The 25,916-nt window shown below is 42.8% G+C and overlaps 1 protein-coding gene across 3 annotated transcripts in view; it reads right to left on the bottom strand.

Annotated features, from left to right (window-relative positions):
* Positions 1-25,593, bottom strand: part of cic (capicua transcriptional repressor) — a 30,679-nt gene extending 5,086 nt beyond the window's left edge. For 2 of the 3 annotated variants that reach the window (XM_022756559.1, XM_022756560.1), the window contains exons 1-14: positions 23,558-25,593; positions 10,788-10,937; positions 10,460-10,634; positions 9,746-9,857; positions 9,461-9,643; positions 9,187-9,319; positions 8,898-9,070; positions 7,904-8,042; positions 6,916-7,013; positions 5,751-6,780; positions 5,482-5,621; positions 5,148-5,308; positions 2,021-2,211; positions 55-519 (exon numbers count right to left, since the gene is read on the bottom strand). In XM_022756559.1, the coding sequence (XP_022612280.1) occupies positions 55-519; positions 2,021-2,211; positions 5,148-5,308; positions 5,482-5,621; positions 5,751-6,780; positions 6,916-7,013; positions 7,904-8,042; positions 8,898-9,070; positions 9,187-9,319; positions 9,461-9,643; positions 9,746-9,857; positions 10,460-10,634; positions 10,788-10,937; positions 23,558-25,421 (5,014 nt within the window). In that variant the 5' untranslated portion in view covers positions 25,422-25,593. Of the gene's footprint in view, positions 1-54; positions 520-2,020; positions 2,212-5,147; positions 5,309-5,481; positions 5,622-5,750; positions 6,781-6,915; positions 7,014-7,903; positions 8,043-8,897; positions 9,071-9,186; positions 9,320-9,460; positions 9,644-9,745; positions 9,858-10,459; positions 10,635-10,787; positions 10,938-11,809; positions 13,767-23,557 lie in introns of those variants that run through there. The other variant, XM_022756561.1, reaches the window with a different exon arrangement.
* Positions 25,594-25,916: the final 323 nt, after the last annotated feature.

Below are 25,916 nucleotides of genomic sequence, written 5' to 3'. Positions count from 1 at the left end.
AAGTTAGTCTTGGATATATAAAAGACAAATAAAAAAAAATAAAAAAACATGTACCAGGTGTTTGGATTTGAAGTGGAGGACTGCAGGGCCTTATGGACACAGCTGAGCCACTGGGAGGTGCCACTGAGCTGCTACTGCTGGAGGTCTGCATCTGCCTCTCAAGCTGTCTGTCCGAATGTGTCAGCAGCTCTGTCTGCCTCTCCGCCTGCCTTTCAGCTTGTCGATCTGCAGGTCTGTCCAGAGGCAGGTGCCTGTCTGCCTGTCTGTCCGGATGTGGGTGTGTGATTGTGGCGGGTGTTGCTGTGTGTTTGGGCAGGATGTGAGGGGAAGCACTGGAAGGGCTGGAGACGGAATAGACCACGCTGGGGGGCACTGCTGTCATGGAGACCACCCCTGTTGCCATAGTGACGCTAGGTGAAGGAGGGTAGATGGCGGTGACTATCTGGCCCCCGGAGCCTGAGGCGGGGGCTGAGGTGGAGGGCTGTGGAGATTGAGCTGTGGCTATGAGCGGTGGCTGACCTGGATGAAGGAGACAGAACATTTTCACATGAATAAATGTCCATATTTCTTCTCTGTTGCCAATTAACATAACAAACATAACACAACCACTGTTGGTCCAGATTTGTCCTGTGAATGAGGTTTATACATGGAGTGAGGTGTTAAGGCAGTCCTACTGTCACAGTGTTGGCCAACTGAAACTGGTTGAAAGCCACACCACACCAACTACTGATCATCAAATATTTTGTCAAAGCACATGTTTGTATAGGTATTCAGTAAAGAGACAAATGTGGATATTGCAGTTCAGGGGTCAGCAATTACGTTAATCCATAGGCCAGTTGTTTCAGCATTGTTCATTGGATGGCCAATGTTTTAATCATGCAGCGGACACACAGGCCTACATTTTTTCAGTATATTTTATTTATTTATTTATTTTTCATGTAAGAATTAATTGAAGGTATTAAACTGTTTCTAGGTGGGAGATTTTTTCCCTTAAAGCTGCTTATGTTAATACTAATTTCTAAAACTAATATATGCAAATATATGTTCTGTGTTAAACCATGAGACTAGAGCTGTAATTGATAGGTTAACCACACATGATGACACTGGCAGACTTCATTTATAGTTGAATAAAATTCATTAAAATTGTGAAATTTCAACTTTAAATGAAGCAGATAGTATTATTGATCTGTTATTCATCCATTAATTTCATTTCAGCACCCTGCACTGTTCACTTGGCACAGAATGAGACATACTTGTATGTCCCAAACCCATACTACATACTAAATCTAGGCAGGTTTTGAGAATGTACATTAGTGTGTTCCCATTAAAAAAAAGTGAGTGCATAAAGTATATTCAAACCAGACTGTATGCATACTAAATATGTCCATTTTTGAGTGTGCTGTTGATAGACACTATTCTTCCACAAAGTCCAAAGGAAATGGGGAAGTAACACACCACTGGAGGACAACTAGAATAAACTGTAGATGGTAGTGAAACAGCTTTTGAAAGATAATGAAAAACAAAAAATATGTTTATAATCTTAGGAAAAAACTTTGTGATGTCTCCATGTGAAGTTAAGTTGGAAAGGGCTTTCCTGAAGTTGCAACTTGATTGGCGCTGGACCTTATACACATTTAGTATAAAATAATGATGTATGGTGCTTTTTTGTGAACCAAGTGCCAAAGCAGTTCACTATAACAAGTTGTATGTGGTATATGCTGTATAAAATTTGGATGTAGTATGGCTTTAATACACAGCTAGTACTCATGGTATGCTTGTCTTCATGTGGGCACAGTATTAGATATTATGAGTTCATATTTATTGGGATTTAAATGAGCCTCGTATTTATATTATTTTTTAGCTAACTAACTTCAACATTTGTCAAGAGGCCAAATATTTTAGCTTGAGCCGATTTGTCGAAAGGGGATTTTGTGTAACTCATTTCATACAATACTTTATAAGCTACTTTTTGTGTTTGTAAAGAACAGAGGCTATGAAATCATCTTTCCATGGCACTGACCTGCAATCAGTGGCTGAACCAATGTCTGTCCAGGTGGTGCGATGGCTGTAAACCCGAGTGTTGCTAGGGGCGAGGGAACATATGCAGATCCAGGCACTGGCAGAGCTTGCTGGGTGGGGGAAGAGCCTGTTGCCGTGGAGACCAGAGGCAGAGTGGATGGGACCCCTGGAGTGGACTGGACATAGGTGATCCTGGACAGGAGCAGGAGAGGTGATTAGAGGGGAGAAACTGAAAATGAGGAATTGAAATAAAAGGTGAAGAAGGCCAACAGAGACACAGGGAGAAGTAGATGACATTTTTGTAATGAAAAATGTCGAGAAAGGTGTAGTAGCAGTGACAGAAGGTGTTAAAGTATAATAACGAGGCAGAATAGAAATGATGGGAACAGACATGATTATTAAGAAAGAGGAAGACAAAAAGAGAAGTGCTGCAGAGGGGGGTCAGTGGTTGAGTGTACATCACAGAGAGCAGCACTGGATGACTAGTGCTCTCTCTCTGTGTGTGTGTGTGTGTGTGTGTGTGTGTTAGAAGCTGAGAGGTAGTGTGGGGGTGGCAGGCAGAGGCAACTTGGGCCACCAGCAGCATGACTAACACATCCAGAATAGAGCTGCACTGCTACAGCTGCACCCCTGCTGGAGTTTTTGTTTCTCATGTTGTCTGCTCGCTGTGCTTTAAGAAATCCGGACTGCACTACAACTTCATGCTGTTCGGTATTATTTATGCCACCTTAACTCAATCAAGTACCAGAATGTGCCTTGAGTTACTTCATTCCATAAACTAAGAGGGAAAAATAATATATTTATTTTGATAACAACTGTTTGACAGTAATCAGCTTTTGCTGAAAATTGTTTTGTTTAAAACTTCAAGAATTAACTGCCCCATTTGAAAAGGTATTTCATTGTTTCAAATGGCTGAATAAACCTTTTTAACATCTCTAGTGGGTGATAATTGTCATGTAAACACTCCTCCTGGCTGCTTTCTATCACACTTTCTATGCATGCTCACATCATTATTTTAAGTCCAAGATTGTTGCTGAGGGATTATCTTTGGTTAAGTGATGTTTACTAGTTTTAGGTAGATTCTGAGTCACTCTGAGTCCCATGAATGGCTTGCCTGCTCCAATTTAATGATTCCAAGAGTAGTGTGTGTGTGTGTGTGTGTGTGTGTGTATATATTTATTAAAAAAAAACATGCTTCAATAGCAACCATAGCAGTGAACCAACAAAGCGGCACAATGCTGGTGCACCTTTTCAAACATTTTCACATGAGTTGGATTTCCTTTTTCTAAACATGTATTCTGGAGCACAGCACGTCTGATCCATTTCTTCTCTGAAGCATTTATGTATTTTCATGGAAGCCATCAGTCAGATTTCTTTCATACAGGAAAAAAATGACTGACAATAATTGAACAAATACTGAGATCAACAGAAGCCCAGGATAGGATGAGTAAAGCTGGCATATGTTCCTAAATGGGTGCCTGTTTGTCAGGGCTGAGTCAACCTTTTCTGGCACAATCTGTAATTTGTTTATAGCCCCTTTCAGACATCTGATCTGTAACAGTGTTGGGTTCATCTAGCTGTTAAAGAAATAGCTTTTAAGCTTTCAACCAGTCTCCATTATAGAGCGTTACATGTCGACTCACAACACGAGTGTTATCAAGAGAGCAGCAGTGCCCAAGCGTAAGTGGAACTCTAAAATCCTTTTTCCCCTCCTTGCCACACCACAGCACTACTGGAAAACAGCAGTGAATTAGTAAAAGTTGACATTAAGGTGGAAGAGTCAAAATACATGCTGCGTCAATTATGAAAAATAAAACTTTATGATAAAAATAAAGATTTTGTCATTGACATTTTATCCTTACCATTTGATTGTCAACCATCTACCATGCTAACTGATAATTTTTATTTAATTCATCCACTAGGATTACGCGCATACATAAAACATGCTGACAAGCTCTTCCAGTGAGGTTTGTAAAAAGAAACACATTTATCCAAGTTCTGGCTTTCAAATAATTCCTCAGTTTGCTCACACGCTGGTTATTCTATACATTAAATTAATTATCAATATAGTGTAAAATGTGCCAACAGCCAGGTGAGCATTTCTACAGAAGCCCAATATTCATGTTAAATGATGTTTTGACCTATCATCAGGCCATGCAGTGGGTATCAGGGAGTGCTTTGCAAACCTACTCTCACCTAAGCAAAGAGCAGATTCTCTGTGGCTTGACCCAGCCTTGTATCTGCTGTAAAAATGTTGTATTTTTGTGGTAAGCATTTTGCTGGATTTTCAGCAAAATCCTTGAACTGAAAGAAGCTGAAAATTTAGGGCAAATGTGCTGGTAATCTAATCAATGGAATTTGCCAAGGAGGATTTTTATTTCGCTATGTTCCCCTGCACTGCTAGATAAAATAAATCCTCGATGGAAAAAAAAACCACATCATTACAAATATTCTCACCTGAAATGTGAAGAGAACACCATGAATATCTCTTCTTGCTCCTCTCGCTTCTCTTTTTGAATTGGCTCATTCACAGTATTTCGTTTATAAAATAATTTATTAAACAGATTTAATTTTCTTGCACACAAGGAATGATAATTAGGCTAACATATGAATTTATTACCCAGCTGTCTTCAGAGGGCATCACAAGTCACACATTTAATAGACGTATGTGTATAAACACTCATGTAGATCACATTTAGTCAAGATTTAATTCCAGAGTGAAGGAATAAACACTTTTTACAAACATGATACCAAAGTGTTTCTTACAGTCTTTCAGTGGCAGGTACGGTAGGTGGATTTAGTCTAATGAAAATAAAGACTTTCTAAACAGACAACTACAGTAAAGCATTTCAAAGTCAATTCAGGATAATTTTCATCGTTGAACACTTATCTGTTTGTTTGTTCTGGAGTACCAAGGTGGTGACGTTTACCACATCAGCACATACTATAAGCCCTTAGTTACTTGAAATTGTTATGTTGCACAATATTCCTGTTGCTATCTGTCCTGTTCAGCAGCGGATGCCCAAGTGCAAAATAAAAAGCATATAAAAGTGGCGTTGTAGGTTCAAAAAAGTAGAGGATCTATATTCATTGTTTCAGTGCAGTTTGTTTTGTGAGTTATTTCCTACCTGGTAGGTGCTGGTGGCAGTAGTACAGCCTGGGAAGGCGCTGATCCTGGAGCCACCACAGCAGCTGTGCCTACTGTTACGGGGAAGGGGCTGGCAGGGTGCACTGCTCCGCCCTGAGGCAGCTGAGACTGGACCACAGGCATGGGCGCTATCTGAATGATCTAAAGAGTCATGGAAAGAGAAGGCCATGAAGAAAATCGAAGGACAAATACAAATGTATTATTGGACAATACAAGTAGTGAGATACATATTTGTTTTTACTTGGCGTTGCTAACAAAATCTTAATGATTTCTAAAGTTCTCATATCAGTGTGTTCAGTTAAGTGCTAACTGACCTTGCTTCCAGTCTGAGCACCGTTCTGGACAGGAAGAGGTGGAGCCACAATGGGAAACTGCTGGGCAGGGGCTGGCGCAGTCCGTACTGTTGCCATGGGAACAAGCATTTTACCCTGGAGCACTGGAGATTGTGTTTGTACTAATGCAACAACAGAAGGGGGGGGGGGGTTTATTAGGAGTCACCACAGATTTTTTGGTATATGTATCTGAGCCCTTGTCATGACTCTGCTTTGCTTTGCTGTCATGACTGCAGATTTAATGCTCTCACCTCGAGTTCCCGGGCTGACCACTCCCACTGCTGGGCTGGACGTATAGCCTGTCAGTGAACTTGTACCCTGCTGCTTTCCATTGGCTAAGGACACGTGTGCGGGTGGAGCTGTGGGCAGGTTGAAGATACTGGTTGGCTGGCTGAGCTGCTGAGGTGGACTCTTGGGGTTGGTGTTGGCAGGTAGGGTGGGCAGGATGTACTGAACTTGTGTGATGGCCTTACCCCCGTGGGGTGCCAGCGAGGAAGCAGGAAGGAACTGGGGCTGAAGCAGGGGCAGAGGCAGGGGCCCATTGGTTTGGTTATGTGGAGCTGAAACAGCGGTGGAGGGAAGGGCCTGCTGCTGGGAGGGCTGAGGCTGGGGGGAGGGGGTGATGAGCTGTACAGCAGGTTGAGCAGACAGAGCCCCTCCTAACACCAAATTTGTCACTACACCACCTGGGCCCACGCCTCCACCTACAGGATTAGGTGATGAAGAAGAGTAGTACCCACCCCCTGTGGCTGTGGCCCCGCCTCCTGGTCCTGAACCAATCAGAAGTTGCGGCTGCTGCTGTGGAGTCAGGGACTTCCTCTCTGGTGGATGTGGGCTGGATGAAGTGCCTCCATCTCTGGGTTTGCTGGCAATGGGGAGTGGTGTGCTGATAACAGGACGCATTACATTGGTCACCACAGTAGAGGCCACCCTCACAGCACCAACGCCCAGGAGTGGGTTCCCACCCAGTGAACCCACTGACGAGGATGGAGGCCCTCCAGCTGGAGAAGTGGAAATGACTGACTGACCAGAAGAGAGGGAGAGAGAAGAGGCGTGCACTCCTCCTCCTCCTCCTCCTCCTGCTGCCTCCCCCCCAAATGTGTCCTTACCCTCTCCTTCTCCTCTTTCCTTCCTCCTGTGATCTGAAAACCCTCCCCCTCCTGATCTCCCCTCATCATAACGCTTGTTGGTGGGGTAAGAGGACAGTGAGACACTCCTGCCATGAGGGGTATGGTGTGAGGAAGATGATGCAGTAGAGCAGATGACTGGAGCAAAAACTCTCTGAAAAGAAAGACAGATGAACAGAAAAGGATTTTGAAAAAAGAAAGATACCATAGAAGGCACTTACTTTTAAATGGTAAATCAATCTATATGTGATCAATGAAAAGATGAATAACAGGAGAAAAATAATGTTACCTTTCGATCGCTTTCATCTCCAGAACCGTTATCACTGTCGCTGTCAGTCACCCGCTCCTTACACTTGAGGTCTATGGAACTGCTCGGATAGGGGTCCTCTGTGGAAAATAAAAATATACACTACTTATGCTGCATTGATACAATGTCGACAGAATGGAAAGAACAGGGAAAAAAAACTAACTCTGACTTCCTGATTACCTGGAATTTCAGGTAATATTCCAGTGTAGTTAACCTACCTGCTAACCTTGCAGTCACACCAAATAATTAGCCTAAATTAACTACTTTTGTTTTGTTATGTATTTGAAGCGGCTGATTTCCAAGTGAAACCAGATACAGTGTGTAGCACAGACTAAAAGAGCTGAATTAGTTGTCCTAGCGTTAATAATGGATTTTATTTTAATGTTAATACCAGCGGTGGAGCATTTCCAGACATTCTGCCAAAAGTTTGTTCACAAGTCTGTAGTTCTTCTCACCAAGTGGGAGATAACGTCAATGTCCGAAATTCCCCAATATCTTCCACAGAGAATTATAAGTTGGAGGCTGGCATGAATGTTTTTTCCCGCACTTGACTGCTTGTAATTACAGTTTAAACGATATGACGTGAACGTGGCATGTGTGTCTGAATCAGCTCTCAATGCCATCAAATCTATAAAAATGAAACATGGAAGTGGTCAAAAACTGGACGCAATTTAGCCTATATAGGCTATATTAGTAAGTAAGGAACAAACAGTACAAAAGACAAAAAATAAAACCACATGATGAACAAAAAAATCTCGTGATGGTTTCACAAAGTCTATTGTGACAAAATGACACATGGGCATCATTGCTGACATCAAATATTACAGACTATCTTATTGTACCACTGAATGGGATTTCCAAGTGTAGTTACTGGAAATGTATTAATTGGGTCAGTGACACAAGAAAGTATACTAACACATATCTCTAATTAGTATTTTGCTTCACGAGTAGAGTAAGCCTGATTTCTCACCAATGACATCATCATCTCCCTCCTCTTCACAGATGACCATGCGCTCCTCATCACTGGTCATGTCCTCACTGACCCCCCGCTGGGACTGCGACAGGGGTGGGGCATGGCTTGAAAACTGGCTGCCACCATCGCCACACATCTGAAATCATGAAGTAAAGGATTATAGAGAGAAGATGCTTTTTAAACAGGTTAAAATGGCTGGGGTTTACCATTTGTGTGGGTTCTCTTACTTACAGTGCATCCGGAAAGTATTCACCCCCCTTCACTTCCCCACATTTTGTTATGTTATAGCCTTATTCCAATTTGGATTAAATTCCTTTTTTTCTCTCATCAATCTACACACAATACCCCATAATGACAAAGCGAAAAAGGCGACGCTCCACATCTAACCTGACAGAGCTTGAGAGGATCTGCAGAGAAGAATGGGAGAAATACCCCAAATACAGGTGTGCCAAGCTTGTAGCTTCATACCCAAGAAGACTTGAGGCTGTAATCGCTGCCAAGGGGTGCCTAAACAAAGTACTGAGTAAACGGTGTGAATACTTATGTACATGCGATATTTCAGTTTTTTATTTTTAATAAATTTGCAAAAATTTCTGAAAAAAGGAATTTAATCCATTTTGGAATAAGGCTGTGACATAACAAAATGTGGGGAGAGTGAAGGGGTGTGAATACTTTCCTGATGCACTGTATATATACCAAATTTGTCTGTATTTTGTATATTTTTATCTATGTGAGAAGTTTTATCAAAGAAAAATGCTGAATTTTACTGACACAATCGGCACTCTGTTAAAGAAATATTCAAATTTCTTTTCCAATGTTTTAAGAAGCAAATCTGTCAAATATAACTATTTCCTTTTCAGTGATAGCACTAGAAAACTAACACCATTTGTCCCCACCATTGATGATTGTCTCCACTTCATTGTTTACAATATGCCAGGTTGCATGTTACAGAATAGTCTTTCCAGGTCCACAAGCTGTTCTAATGTCTTACCTGTGCCAGTTCTGCCAGGGCCTGTGTATTACCCCTATCACTCCGCTCCAGGCTGTGCATGGCACTTTGAGAGAAGGCTCGGGGACGGGTAAGCTGGCCCACATGACCCTCTCCTGTACTCCTCTCAGACACCAGACCTGGACCAACCCCCTTCAGCTCCACAGAGTGGGGCTCTATCAGGGGGCATAAAAAGGACTGTTAAAGGACTGGAGAGGATAAAAATACTATAAATTACATGTTTCTGGTATGTGTCTGTTGTTGTACATCATGAGAGTTGAGTGAAACCAACCTGTGGACTCAGACATGCTCCTCTCTCTGATGTCTTTGCCCCCTGGGACCCCACGACCTTCAGAGCTGGACTTCTTCCTGTCTTTGTTGCACCACTTCCAGTCTGGGTGTGCCTTAAAGTGGGCCTCTTTTACCTGGGAAAAGGAGAGGGGACAAGACGGAGGGAGTAAGTGATAAGGAGACAAAAATATAGTACATGCACTATAGGTTGACATAGAAGCTTTCATATGTTAGTCCTTTTGTGGGGCTCTTTGTCTGCAAATGCATCTGTGTACCTGGAAGGCCAAATCGTGGTACTTTTGTTTCTCCTTGGGTCCCAGCGCATACCACCACTCCCCAAGAATCTTGCTGACAGTCCTGTTGTCCTGGTTTGGATGCCTCTGGTGCACCAATGCTCTATGCCGCTTACTGAAAATCATAAAGGCATTCATCGGTCGCCGGATGTGGTCCTTCTCCCGCTGAGCAAGTAAGAAAGAAAAACAAACAGATATTACATTACATGTTTTACTAAAAGGAACAGTAATACTTTTGATGTTCTGTATTAGCAGTGACACGGCTACCTTTCCAGGGCTGCTCTTGTCTCCATCTTTGGGCAGCGCACTGAGGGACTGAGTGCGTCGCTTTACTGGTGATGTAGAGAGGGGCTGCTCTGGTACAACTCCTGGGAGGAAGCTGAAAGGAGACAAAAAACAGCCCTCTGTTTTATAATCTTCAGAAGACATCTTCCCAGAGAACAATACAAACATGCAGCCTTATACATAAGCACTACTTTCTCTTTCCCTCTTAAATATTTAAATATTGAGTAATCTTCTACTTCATATCAAGTATTATGTACCATAGAACTGCAATTCTCTTAGATGTAGACACAGAGCACAAGTAGTTCATCTCTCATGAGATACATTAGCAGATTCAGCAGATAGCTCATCCATTTCAATGGCTGACAGCCTGGCCACTGCCTTTCATATAGTGATAGAGCTCAGAGATGGAATGCTTTTGTTCCCATCTGCTTTGTTCTGGCACTGAGCTCTTCTGCCCAAATTAGCGCGAGGATACAGAAAATATCACACTCCCTTACTGTATGTGTGGGTACACAGTACCACAGAAAATTACTGTGAAGGCTGACTTGGACAAATACAGACAAATACGTAACTGCTCTTGTATATTGACACTGTTGACACGAGGGTAAATATGCAGCATGTGTCTTTGTGTGTTCATGTAACCTCACAGCTTTTCACTTAAAATCACTATAAAACAGAAAAAAAAACTGCACTAACGGGTCATCCACATCACTCTCTGTCTCGCTGTCAGGCCTTTCTCTCTCTGCATCTCCTTTCTCCTTCTCTGGAGGCGGCTCATCAGAGGAGGGGGGAGGCCGGGACGGTGGACCTCTTTCTACAGTGGGAGGTGCCTCTGCAGGCTCCTGTGACAGCGCTGCCACCCCCTGACACTCTGAGGAAAAACAACAAAGGGATGCATACTTGCTCATGGAAAAGTAAATAATATGTGGTATTCAAAACAGTATGAAAACCCAAGGAAAATTACATGAAAGTGGTGATAACACATGTTCTACAGTCATTAAGACAGCAATAAGGTATTCAGTACCTGTCTTCAGACTGGCTGCTTGGGGGTGGTTGACGGGGTGCTGGCCCTCTCCTGGCTGAGAAGCAGCATCTGATTGGGTTGGTGCCAGGAAAGGGACCAATGAATGCCAGGGGAAGACTGGAACTGACCGGGGCTCTACATTGGTCCACACTGCAGAGGAAAACAGTATTACTTATTAACAGCCAACACCATCTGATATCCATAACTTCATAATATGCTCCCCTGCTCAGATATCACATTCAAGAGAACCAGGCCTATTTCCTTATTTGGGGAATCAGGGCCCGCAGTGCAACACTACTAACAGAAATACATTCCTACTCTAATTACCAGCTCTAATCATTTTCTTAAAATTTATTTGCAATGTGATCATGCATAATCATTATTACTAATGGCACAAAAAATAAATATAATGAAATCACCGCCCAATGCTTAGGTTACGGCAATATGCAGAGTACTACTGGCTCATTTTTGTCATCTAACCAGGGGCTGGTTAACATCTGTGACACTAGGTGAATACAATAATTACTTGGAAGAATAGAACAATATCAGTACTTTGAGAACTACCAAGGATATCAGTACTGCCACAGTAGCACACCTCCAGCCACTTAACTGGTTAAATCACTCCAACAACAGCAGATGTACCAAAGGACTCTCTGTTCTCAATAACAGACTGGATAGAGAACAGAAGCTGGTACACTCTGAATGTTCATAATCGAATAAGGGACTGTCTAAGTCATTTTATCTTTCTTTCCATTATTGAAAAAAAACCTCTTAATAAGAATGCATCTCTCAAAAACTTTAAAGTAACAATATCTGCCCCTTTTAAGCCTACAAAAACATATTCAGTAAGAGTGTTAATTCAATTAAGGGTTGCATTATTCTACAAATAAACAATAATGAAATACAGTGGGGTCCAAAAGTCTGACACCACTTGGCTTTTGGACCCCACTGTATGTATACAGATTCAGCAAAAAAGACACTGTATTTTCATACTGACAGTAAGGAAAGTGATATGGACTAACCAAACATGCTTAATCCTTGGCGGAGATACTGGGGATTCTCTGATGAGAACATGGCTGAATAAAATCCTTGATGTTTCTCCAAAAAAAATAATAATGATATGTCCTTTTAAAATCTCCTTTCTACAACACACACAAATCCAGGTAAGGAAACATTTCTAATCCAAAATCTTGAGCTGAAATTGTCTGGAAGCTCACAGATGTCGACAAGTGCTCAATGGTGTCTGTCCGTTTCATCCCTACAGGTTGCAGTCATCATTCACAATTATTACTGCATCACCCCCCTGCATCATGAGGCTTTGAAGATGTGGCATAGAGAGGTATCCTTTTTTATTCCAAAGCGAGCAAAAATGAAATATGTCTGTCAAGTAGAGTCCATCTCTCCGTCCAGAATGCCGCAATCTAATAACTTACACAGAGCAATCAAACATCGGTGGACAAAATGTACTATAAACGATTACAATAACATACAAAACTTAAGTTACATTTGTAAGAATGAAACAGTGTATAGACGACCCACTGAAAAGATGATTATGATGGAAGAAAAGGTTCCTCCTCCCTTTGGTCTAATTACCCCCGATGCCCTCTCTCCCTGTTTGTTTACATTACTACAGCAGCTCGGCCATGAAGGGGTTAACAAGGCCTTGAGCCCATCCACGGCCTGGATTACTACATGCGCCCGGAAACTACGCAGTCGTTCAGGGCCATCTTAAACCTTCGTCTGCGGTTAAAGCAAAGCTGCAGACAGGTGGGCTCGGCAGGTATTAAGAAGCACATAAAGCCTCCGAGTCAAACAGCTAAAGGGCTGCTGTAAGAGGGCACCGTATCGATCAGACTAAACTGCACTGCAACAAGCAAATAGGGACGATCAGAGATAAGGTGATTCGTCTAACTTGGAAGAGGAGCGTGAGAATCTGCTTTTTGTCCAAGTATGCACTGTTTACTTAAACACCGACTACTTTAATACGCTCTGATTTATATAATAAACCACATAGACTGTGATTTAGCTGTCTCTTGCAACAGCCGGAGCCTCAAGTGCACCGCTCCAAATTGGACCAACCTCTCGGGAACGCCCCTGGTCGTGCACCAGCAGCACAGACAGAGGCAAAAGAAACGCAATTGTTCTCATGTCTCAACTACAAAGGCGTATTCACATATACATGGCTGCCAAAATAATCCGGCGAGGACTGTTTGACAAGTGCATTACACCAAATACTAACTTGTTTTTCCCATTACTTGACCCGAGAATTGCACCATGCACCTGTCTTAACCTGAAAATTTAGTTAACACCTGCCAAGATACAAAATCACCATTTAAAAATAGCGATCAACTTGGATTTAACCTTGTTTACTACGCATAAGCAGATGTCGTTGACTGTAAATCTGGTGCATTCATCCATCACCCAGTGCTTACAAGCCCGCTATCCATCAGCTTGATTATCAAGAGAGCAAACAAACAATATCGTCCCCTCTGCTGCTAGCTAATGCCTAGCTCATCTCTGTACAGTTTACCATCCCATTTCCTACCTGGCCAATCTGGCCACAAACCTCACGTTAGCTAGCAACTGATGAGACTACAACACAGCGATAAAAGCGAGCACGGTGAGCACTCCTGACTCCACTCAGCGAGGGGGAAAAGGGAGATGAATCGCTGTTATATTTCTCTTTTCTCCTCCTCCTCGGACAAGCTCTCAAGGCAGCAAACGAGTGGCTGGTTGAAGATGCCCGAATACAGCACCAGAAGCCGACGAGGGGTGGAGGGGGGCTTTAAGAAGAACCGATACAGTAGGTTTGGTTAAAGCCGTTGGTGAGGTCCGTCCGTCTGCAGCAGGTTAGCTAGCCACTTCGTGCGGACGACATCGGCGCACACACCGTCCAGCCCGCGTAGGATACCTGGAGTTATGAGTGTTGTTTTGGTCTAGAAAAGTCCTCGTATCGCATCTCCACAGCTCCCAGCCCGAGTTTACTCCCTTATTTTAGTCTCGTTCTCTCTCTCACAAGCCTTGGCCCTTTCTTTCTCTTTCCCTCCCTCTTCCTCTTGTTGTAAACTAGGCTTCTGCCCCCCCCATCCCCCGTAGTCGTCGCCCTCCCCTTCTCGTCCTGTCAACCTCGCCCAGCCTTGTCCCGCCTTGCTAGGCGAATTCCGCTCGGCTATTGGGCAAAGCAGCCACTCGTCATCTGCCCGCCGCGAACCCTGATTGGTCAGCGTGTGCACTGGAATGCCAGTCATATGCAAATTTCACCCGGCCTCACGGACAGCTTCTCTTCTCACCACAAAAACTGAACTTAACCTAAATACACAATAATAGTAAACAAAAAACGCAATATAACTTTACTACATTCACAGGAAAACACTTGCTGGCGTTGGAGTAATGCCTCAAAAGTGTGTATTTTTTATGTTTCTTTCAATAAGCCCACCCCAGTTTTATGTCATTGGTGCAGGATTCGTAGTAAACCTTGAATGATGTGTGAATGAACGAATCAAAAGCCGACACTCAGATATAGGCCAACCAATGGCTTAACAGAAGTTCGATGCGATCCCTCCTTCTTACAAATGCTTTAATACCCATAAAGACCATCTAATGCAGGGAGGCGCTAGTGAGTTTGCTTGCCACGCTGCCTGTGGTCTCTCTATGCCATCTGCACAAGGGAAGGATGTTGATGAGGGCTCTGAGGTCAAGATGCATGCATATCCATACCCACTAAACTTATAACAGTATGCAGGGTCATTCTGCCTGTTATTTGAGTCTTTCACAAAGTTGGTCCATGCAAACATATATGCTGGCTGTATTATAAATCAGCAATATTCACTTCTGAGAGGGATTGTAAACCCCTTCTTGGGTAATGTCATAATTTGCTTTTAGTAACGCAGCTAACAGTAGGGAGGCAAGTGATGTAATTTTCCACCATAAAAAGCCCTTTCAAATCCCCAAACATTTTTCCATCTCTCCATCATGCAAATGTGCCTCCTCCAGACAGAATTTTAAATGTTCTGATGCAACACTGGCATGGAGAGGAGAGAGAGAGAGAGAAAGAGACAGAGAGGAAGAAAAGAATTGAAAACAGGAGAGTAGGGGTGGTTAGAAAGAGAGGGAAAATGGGTGGAACAGGCTAAGAGTGGAGAGGACCAGAGGGTAAAAATAGACTGAGAGTCATTTTCAGCAGGAGAGGCAGGGAAGCAGGGAGGGAGGGAGGGATGTAGGAGGGTGGGTGGGTGGAGAGAAAACAACTTGTGAAAACAGAACTTCTCTTAAAAGGAGGAAGGGTGTGGGGGGCCAAAGACGGGGGAGACAAAGGGAAAACATTTAAAGATACCTATGTTGTGTAAGTACAACACAGCTACACAAAGGAGGACTTGCACATATGATAAGGTTTCTCCTCATACGACATGAGTCAGGAAGTCTTTCTTAGCTTAGTTCATGTATCCATAAGACAAATACAATACTGGGAGAGACTTAATTACCACTATAAGCCAGTCGGCTCATCAGGAGCTTGGGAACTGACCAATGAGGTTGTGAGAGCTACTGGCAGCCGCTGTCCTCAGTAGTAAAAAAGTTAACCCATTCAGTCCCTGGGTTACAAATCTTTCAAATCTAGATTTAGATCAGTGCCACTATACAAAAACGTGAGTGGGATAAAAAGCAATATTCTGATGATATTCTTCAAACAAAAAGAAGCATCTTTGCAATGTGCCTATGCTCCACCTCAATACGTCACTCAGCTCTCATGTGCCTCTCTCTTCTGTCTGCTGGCACCAGCAAAGCATCTTGCATCATGTAAAAATATGGGGGGGGACTGTCTGTTCCTCTTTTAAGCCTATAGGGTTTTTTTTTTTTTTAAGAAAGGGTTAAACTAAAAGGCATTAGAAGAAGAGACAAGGAGAGAGAATAAGAGATTAAGGCTTATCAACTACACTGAGCTCTCAACAAGTCAATCCAGCAAACACAGTGTGTTAAGGGGAGGGAGTTGGACAGCTTGGCTGAAAGGAAAAGAGGGTGAAATAGGGCAGGGGTGGAGATGTGGGATTACTGTGGCTGCTCAGTGGTTACAACCCTGGGTAAACATTACAAGCCCTTAGTAATGAACTACATCTGACCAATTATTCACAGCAGAGTAATGAGCTTTCCCTTTAGCCTGGTTTGAATATGCTAAAATACTTGATTGATTCACAACAAAATATCGCAAACTCATTTGTGTAATGGTATTTTTGTCACTTCAGAAACAGTTTTAAATGTCACACAACATCTATTTGAATATAAATGGATGTACAGCTAAGACAAGGAAATCTGTCAACTGCATGCATGTAAAGTTTCACAGAGGAGGTGAGTTAGACACAATATGATCGTGGGAAACCACAGAATTTTAGCGCTTACTCATAAACAATAGAGATAAGTGGTGAAAGAGAGAAGAGAGGTGTCAAAAAAACAGTAAAAGAGAAATTCCCCCTCAGCTAAGCTTAACTATCTCTCCCTGCTGCCGTGCTGCCAGTGCAGTATCTGTGTAGGTGTTCAGCAGCTTTCATTGGCTGTCTCCTCTTACAGACATCATGCTTTTAATGTGCGTATGTATGCATTTCTCTACCCCCCAATTAAATCTGTCAAATGCCACGTGACCTCACTCAAGAAACTTTTCCACCTCCTCTTTACCTACACTGGCAATATGCAGGCGGAGCACCGCCTTCGCTCACTCTCCCATCCCATCTCTCTCATCCCTTAATTCATCTTCTACCCCTGTGCTCTGTGTCTCTCCCTCCCACAACCCACCATTTGCTCCGACCAATTATAACTCGATCCACCAATCCTTTGCAGTTACCATGGCAACAGCTATGTTGGGCACAGGTCCCCATGTCGCCTGTGGTCACCAGTCTGCCACTGACCATCATCATCTATTGCATCAACATAAGCTTAACCAATAATTTTTACACCATTTATTCATAGCTTGTTGACACACAGAGGGAGCTATTTGTGTGACCCAAAAAGGAGATTTTTAAGACATTAGATCGGCCTGTGGCTTTGTTATAGATTCACTTAAAGTCTAATTAAACCGGTGGTCCTTATTTTGTTCAATGTTGCAAAGGACAACTCCACCATTGAGTACTGAGAGGAATGACACCACAATTATTGGGAATTGTATAGATAAGTCATTGCCAAAATGTAAAACACACTTCACACTCTGTGACTTCATATGTAGATTCATTAACTATCTCTTCATAACAGTGAATCATTACCATGGAGTAGAATACATCAAACACAAACTTGAGACTAATGTTTGGAGACCCAGATCCTTCCACCCACTGTGAAAGAACTTGTAATGTATGTGGTTGGCCATCTGGGGGCACTATTAGTCTGCAGATAAATGGCAAACAGACAGGCAGCTCCAGTAAACCAGTGCAGCGACTGCTGAGCTACAGCTGAAAGGAAAGTAAAGGAGGAGAGTGGGATGAAGGAGAGAAAAGAAATTCCTAAGCAAAATACAAACTCATTCCAAACTTTGGGAGGTGAGGAGCACATGAACACTGTGATCGCAAAAGAACAATGAAAGTGAGTTTGACAGAGACTCCAAAGAAGGTGAATCTCATTCTAACTTTACATGCATGCAGTCAAAATCTTGGAGCCACCTCAGACTAAGGAGTCCCACTGCACCAGTGCATTTTGAGAATCTCCCCAAAGAATGCTTTGCCCAATAGGAAATTGGATTATCATTGCATATGACTTTTGTGGTAAGTCTTGAGGGCTTCACATGTGCTTTGGTGCCAGTCTAGATGGCTGTGTGATCCAGATGTGGTTGTTGCCATGGCCAGGGAGGATATGCAGGGCTTTAAGCGTTACGTAAAGCAGGGGCGGGAGGGAGTGGGGATGTTATTCCCGGGTATCCGTATCCGGGTAGACCAGGATGAAGAGAGGAGGGGAAGCAAAGCCACTGCAATGCGATGGAGCAAAGGGTTAAAACAAATGTGTCATAATGTGTTAGACAGAAAAATCAAAAATGAGACGAAGGAAGATGGGAAAGCAGAGAAAAAGACGTATTCAACTGCAGAATAACGGTTGCGGAAAAGTGTATTCACGTGCACTTAAGAGAGTGTGACATGTTTACTCAGTGTTGCACAAACTGCATGTGCATGTTTGTGTGGGCGAGCGACACAGAGAGAGAGAAAAAAAGAATTAAGCAAACTTAATAACATACATAACATGCAATTCCACTTTCAGTCGTTTATAACTGTGAAAGACTGACATACGTGATATATTTTAACATATATCTTTGAATGTTGATTGAAGGTGAAAAAGAACATATTTATTTAAGATGCTAAAAAAGAAAAAAAAAGAAATGCTCTGTTCAAGAAACAGTCATGCTAATAATAATTTGCTCACAGACATAATCATGCAGCACAGTATGTGAAACGCTGAGCAGTTTCACTATGTGTTCACACAGAGGAAGCTTGTGTTTCTGGTAAGACCAGGACTTGGACACAAAAAATAAATACCCAACTCTCATTTAAGACCTTTGCAACAACAAAGTCATCTAGGTCCTCTCTATAAAAAGGACTTGATACACACTTTCCTCTGTGACTTCAGAGCTAGAGTGATGAAAGTTGCCACTCAAGAATGCTACAATCTCACTATCAGTAAATGTAAAAAAGGAAAACATGTTCGAAATAAATGCTTATAATAGCAGTTGTATTTTTAAAGTGACAGAAAAAAACAGTACAAGTGTGGAAGTGGCTGCAAATATGAGCGTGTAATTGATATGTGACCTGGAACACTTTAGTTGCAGTTTAAATAATTTAGAGGAAACCCTCCGATTATCCAGGATCGTTTCTGTTTTCAGGGAATGTTGACGAAAACACCCAGGACGGAACAAGAAAGAGCTGCCAATGGTGTGTTGGTGTGTAAACACATGTGAGCATCCTGAAGTTCCTCCTCTCTCAGTGGAAAGTCACACAAGAACATGTGCCCCCCACACACGCACGCACGCATGCACACACACACACACACACACACACACACAGCTATTTGTATTTGTGAATGTTCTGTGTTATATACAGGCTACATCAGTGTGATGTTTGCTTTGTTGCCATGGCAACAGACGTTTGGCGCTTACACATCATATCCGGTACTCAATGATTGACGCTTGGTTACTCTGTCTCATACACACACTGCATGCAACACACACGTGACACCATAAAAATGGTCTCATCCTTCACCTTGTCGCGAACAGTTTTCTGCCTTCAACAGTTTTATTTTACAGGAAGTTACAGGGAAGATTAAAAACATATTTAATTTACTTATTCATTAGCATGTTTTAGGTGGGAAAACACATGCACACAGAGAAAATATGCTGCTTTGTCTGTAAAGTGTGTGACTGTCAGTTTAGGGGCTTAACTAAGCCAGGGGTCTGTCGCCATATTTCTGAGTGAATTAATAAAAACACAGCATATATGTGGCATAACACTGTATGTTACACAGAAAAGAGAGGAAGAACTAACTAACTACTTATTTCTGAATTGTATGAAATTTAATTTAACCAGTTCCTCTCTTCTTACATATCATAGCCTTTTGTCTTCTTATATATTAAATCTAGACTTTACTGTAGGATCTATAAGGTGTTAGAACTATATTAGTTTCCTGAAATATCAAACTAAATTGTTCCAACCAGACCACAGGAACATACCAAATGTTTAGTTTTCCACATTTTATTTATTCATCTAATTGTTGGGTTGTAGTTTTTTAAAATAATAATTTAATTTAAAAGCCTGACGTAACCTATAGTTTTTCCTGCCCTTGAATAGGTGCAATGTGTCATCATTGATGAGCTGGTAACCCACGTAGGAAAATTTCAATAGTCTGGGATTCAGTGAAGATTTTTGTGTTTCTACCCTCACATGAACAAGAATCTGACTGACATCAAATGTGTGTTCTTTTTGGTATAAACATGATAAAATTTATACTGATACTGACTGTGTACTCTAAATAATATTCATTACCATTAATGACCACAAAGATGCACATATTTATCATGAAATTGTACTTCAAGATCAAGGAGTGTCAACTTTATTTCTGCAGAAGGCTTAGAGTACTGCTTTACTTTCATTTTTTTTTTAAAACAATTGCCAGTGACCCCAGAGAATAAGAATTAGCAAAGATTTTTTAAAGTATACTTTTATAGTAATATGTTCTGACATAATCTTTATTTAAAGTAATTTGAAAAACACTAAATTACCTTTAAAACTCAAATTAAAATTAGCAGATTACCGTTTTTTCATTTTTCAAAAGCTGATAAGAAAACACTAACACCTACACAAACTTGCAAATCACAAACATACCAAACGTGTGATTGCACACACACACACACACACACACACACACACTGTTTCCTACTTTCCTCATATTTCACACTCTCCTACGACCGTATGCAAAAGCTCACACACCCTTTCTAACTCTACAGAAAACACCCACATGTGCCCCTCACTCAAAGGTCTTCAAAATAAATGCACACACACACACGGGCAAGCGTGCATGCTCTCACACAAAGAGATGCTATTCATTCATTCAGCGTCCTTTCAGCTGCAAAAAAAAAGGGGGACTGAGGAGGGACCGTACACTCAAAATGACAGCGCTCCCTTTCCTGTCCACTTCTCTGTCACACTCATGAAAGTCTGCACAGAGATAAGTACAAACACACTGAGAGCTGCTGAAGTGAATTACACTAACTGATACTATATGTTCATATATCACAGAACTGAAAAGTGGACTCTTATTTTCAGCTGATGATGAATAATGCTCTCTCTGTCACACGCGCACGCACGCGCGCACGCGCACACACACACACACACACACACACACACACTATAGTACAGCGTTTTCCCACACAGGACCTTGAGAAACGAATACTTCACACACCCACACAATACACTGAAACTTACAACAACAACACACATTTCTTACACACACATGCACACACGAACACACGCACACACGAACACACACACACACACACACACACACACACACACACACACACACAGACAGACTTAAAATCACCCACCTCAGTAACAATGCAAAGAATGCAGCCCACAATGTGTTTCACTATATCTTTACATGAGTCACTAATAAACAAAAAACCAAACAAACAACGGATCAACATACACACAGCAAGAGTCAGCGGAAATAGTTTGTAGTGAGTAAGAAGATAACAGTTGCTAGGGTCAGGAAGTCACAAAGACACACATACATTTAATATAAGAATGTTGGTCAGAGTTTTTCAATAAACAAATGAATCAAAGATTTACATAAAACTTGCTGTTGAATTCTCCTCTTTCCCACCTTCTGTGTTTTTTATCCACACGGCCATCCTCTCTATGTCATTCCTCATTCCTCATTCTCTTTCTCATCTAATCCCCATTTCTCTCTCCCTCTCTCTCTCTAGCACACAAAATCAAAAACAAGTTGGTGGAAACAGTCCATAACTGGCCTACATATTGTAAATCTAGCCCACACGTTCCATACACACTTTTGCTTTCATCTTTGAATGTTAATTTCTTGTGTAGAACTGATTCAAAGCAGTTAGTCTCTGAAAACACTTATTCCTATTCATGCTTCCATTTATTTTCTTTTTCTTAAGAATTCTTATATTTTATTATCGAACTTCCCCGTTCCTTTCTATTATGAATCCATGTGTATTGTGCATGTAGTGTAGGTATGATTGCTTCCACTCAGCCACGAAGTTTCTGTCTATAATGACTTCGTATATAAGAGGGACTCTCCAATATCGACAAAGCTAATCCTGTATAACGTACAGTCTAATCCCTATAGAAAACACAAAAACACCAAAGCATGCATGCCCGTGCATACATTTTCTCTTTTGCACTTTCACTCTCTCTCTTACACACTCTCCGACACAAACACACACATGAATGCACTGAAATAATTTGGCATCCAGTTAACGTCTCCCTTTTCCCTTTGCATTTAAAATCCAAACCAACAACAAATTAATTATTACTTTGATAATTTTGCCTTTCTAATAATAGAGTTTGGCTTTAAATAATGTATGACACATGACATAAAACAGTCATCTTCTGAAAATCATTAGATAAACCCAGCCCCCTTTGCTCTGAGTTATCGGGATGGACGGCAGGGATTATTCCAACTTTACTGTGTGCTGACTAGTGAATTTAGTGATTGTTTTGTCATCAGCAGTGATTCTAACAAGACTAGTCCTGACCTGGTCAATCACACAAGCCTGTTCCAGGGCTTACGTGGGTCACGTGACCAGCTTTAGCATTTAGTTTACAAGCAGACATGAGGATGGTGGACAGACGATTAGAGGAAGCCATATGGGACAACAGCATGTTGGCTAACAGGCGCTTCTTTCACTGGGCATCAACACACACAGGTTGTGGCATGTTCATGTGAATCTAACCCTCTATTACACTGTGGGTGTTATTTGTTCTCGCACAAGTTATTACAGAAAATAAAAAAAAACATTATACAGCAGTTTAATACTTTTTTTGTTAAAAACAACCATGATTGTTGAATAAATGATTGTTTACCTTAATTAGATTTATTGGATGAATGAAATACAACACAGTAGGCTATATTAATGATTGTCTGGTATTTTTTGATAAGAAAAATATATATAGAGAGAGAAACAAATCACCAAGCCAGGTCTTTCTATTTACTATTTCATTTAACAGGAAAATGTGATTTTAATATTAAAGCTTCAATATAACTCCCTCTCTTTCTCGATTTGTGTGTGTGTGTGTGTATGTGTGTGTGTGTGTGTGTGTGTGTACAAAATAAAAAGAGAAAAACTTGTAAAGCTCCATTTCTAGTCTTCTCATTATTCTAATAATTATGTCACTTGCAGTAGCTTCAACTAAATTCAGTGGAATGAACAGAATTATTCCTCCTTTTCTCCTATGATACTTTTCTCAAGCCGTAGCTGCACAATCACTGCATTTCTCTGTGGATTCTCAGTGTCTGAGGAAAAGAATCATTACCATCGTACTGCAAAATTCTGGTCAGCCCACTAGTTCACGGCCAGTAAAGAGAGTTCCCTCTCTCCATTCTGAGTTGACACTGTGTGTCTCACTACAAGCCACATAGCAACCAAAGAAGATATCCTTTAAAAAGTTATGAGACAATTCTGATGACAATGGAATTTACTGAGTATACTCTATGGATGACTATTTAAATTGTTATCCAGAGTGCTCCTAACCCTTTATGCTACGCTATTGGAGATGTTGCAAAAAATTCTTCCTTTGAGGTCAAGTGGGGATTCAATAAAAATTACAAGGAAAAATTTCCCTCATTTTTCATTTGTAAATACAGAGCTGGACTTTGATATATCATAGAGGAATAAAGTTTGACTAGAGTGATATTTAAAAAACAACATATTAACAGTGTAATCAAAGCTATAAAGAGTGAAACTGCTTTCTGAAAATTTAGTGTAATTATTCTTCATTTTTAAATAGCTGCACTATATAATACATTTTTCAACACATTGTCTCTGAATAATAATCTATTATGATGTATAGTTTGTTCTTATCAACAAGATACATTTCCTTTTAGGATTTTTGCTTGTTTCATTCTTTCATCGTGGCTTGGAGAATTTTGTATAGCCACACACAATATACCCTTTAATTGCTTATTCCACAAAGGTCCTGTTATATGTTTGTCATGAAATAACTGAGTTTTTCCTCATCCCTTCAAAGTCAGTGACCTCACATACAAAATATCCATGAAGCAATTCTCACCTGTGCCAGGACGTCCCATGATGATGTCCTTTCGTGGGACGGGGTGAAGACTTTCCGCTGGCAGGATCAAGGGCAGCAGTGCAGTAGGAGAAGGGTGACAAGGAACTGGCTGCTGGACCTCACCCCCGAACCCCGTCCCCCTGTTCTCCTCCCGTTCCCCAGAGGTGTCCGTGCTACTTGGAGCGTGAGCTGTGACTGCTGTGCTGACAGTAACTGACAGGGCCTGCAGGGGGGTTGCAGGGGTGTCAGTAGTGGGCAGGGAAGAAGGTGTTGGGGACACAAGCACCAGAGTCTGGGCTGGGCTTCGCAAAAGGACGGTGCCGTTGGGTACTGTGGCTGTAGCAGCGTTAATGGGGACGGGAACCTGGAGGCCAGAAATTGGCTGAGGGGTGAGGGGTGTTAAGCCGATGTCTTTAGATGAAGTGTTATCTATCCCTCCCTCGTTTCCACCTCCTCCTCCGCCTCTTCCCAAGGGACATTCTGTAAATTTTGCCAGTGGGACTTCGGGATTCCTCACAATGACAGGGGAGTCCCGCAAAGCCTGTTGGGATACAGGGACCACACGACGAGGCCCTCCATCTGGAGTGAGAGGTGAAGGAGGAGTTGGAGACACCAGTAGAGGAGGAGGGGAGACAGCAGTGGAGGACGGGGGTCTACTGGAGGAGGGGGTGGTCACCCCTCTGGGTCGGGAGAAGGTGGATGTGTGTGTGTGGGAATGTGAAGCTGGTGTTTGGGGGGACAGCACCCTGAAAGAGTTGAGGTCCCCCTGGTCCAGCTCTGTCTTGGGTGTGTAATCGTGGTGGTGTGAAGGAAGGGGTGGTGGAGGAGGTGCATCTGGCTTTCGTTTGCTGGGGCTCATGGGGACTGTAAACGTCAGGTTGCTGTGGAAGGAGGGCTGGATGCCTGAAGTGTGTCTCTCCCTTTCTGCTCCTCCAGCTGAGGTTGTTGCTTTACTGCCCCCTCCCCCTCCTCCCCCCGTACCACTGGGCTGCCTGTGCCTCCGGTGTTGCAGAACCGGGGAGGCGGTAATCGGGGAGAAGTTGGCCGGCCTGAAGCCAAACAGTGGGGAGGGTGAGGGAGAGGGGGCAGGGGAGAAGGGCGACTGGTTGGAGATGGGAGAAAATGAGGGGGTGCCAGAGCGAGAGCTCCCTAATGATACAAGCATGGTGGCGGCCTCACACTCATCGAAGTCAAAGCGTGAAGACAGATCATGGGGGAGGAGGGAGGGTAGGACCAGACGGGGCCTTGAGTCTCCTCTGCTACTGGTCTCACTGCTCTCCCTTGATGTGTCGTCCCACTCAAACTCACTACTGGCTCTGCCTCGCAAGTCAGAGGGGGTGACTGTCCCTGAGCTGCTGCCACCTCCTCCCCTCTCTCCCCCTGCTGCCTCCATCTCTTTGGTCCTCATGGATAAATGTCTAGAGCAGTATCCTCGACGCTGAGACTCCTTCATACAGCCCTCCCTGGAGCACAGCCTTCTCCACTGCTTACCATTGAACTTCTTACGGATACCATTAGGGGTGCACACCACATCACCCTTCTTGTATTTTTGTTGAGCCAATGAGAGGGGAGTCCTGGAGCGAGAGGAGGTAGAGGAGGACCCCCCACCAGAAGTAGGAGTAGGGGTTTGGGTGGGAGTGGTCTTGGATGGAGGTAGGTTTGGAGTGGTGTTGTTCATTTCAGACCCCAGTAAGGCAGGGGAAGGGGGTGGCTGAGGACTAGCTAGGGTGGAGAGGTGCGGAGGCCCCAGACCCCGTACTACAGAGAGGTGGGGGGAGGATGGAGGGTAACCACTGGACTTGGAGATGATGTTTCTCTGCTGAGACATCCCAGCAACTGGCTTGGGAGCAACGGTAAGGCCCATGCTAAAACGAGACACCTCAACGTCTTCTTCAGGAGTGTTTGGCTGTGTCTGTCTTTCTCTATCAGAGTAGTTATTTCCACAGCCATGAACTGTGCTGGCTACTGCACTAGAAGTCACAGTGGAGGAGTGGGGGGGTGGATGTACGTTTCCATAGGGATGCCCTCCTGTAACCCCTTCATGTGCAAAACCATGGACCAACCTTGCTCCCCCTCCCAGCACCCCCATTCCAATGCTCAACTGGCACACTTCCCTCTCTACCTCCATCTCCTCCCTCCGCTCCCTCTCTTCCCTTTCCCTCTCCCGTTCTCTCTCCTTTGCCCTCCCACCATCCAAATGTGGGACCTCCCATGGAGGGGTGAGCAGTCTCAGGCTCTGTCTGGACACCCACACAGCTTTACCATTAGCTTTCCTTTTCTCTATCTCCTCTGCCACCCCTCCATCACCCAGAGTCTCTCTGTCCTCACTTAAGAGCACCTGGTAAGGAAATGAAACACC

This window comes from Seriola dumerili, unplaced genomic scaffold (genome assembly GCF_002260705.1).
Source record: "Seriola dumerili isolate Sdu_G_001 unplaced genomic scaffold, Sdu_1.0 BDQW01000258.1, whole genome shotgun sequence".
NCBI classification, from domain to species: Eukaryota; Metazoa; Chordata; class Actinopteri; order Carangiformes; family Carangidae; genus Seriola; species Seriola dumerili.
This window is presented reverse-complemented; position numbering and strand designations above follow the sequence as displayed.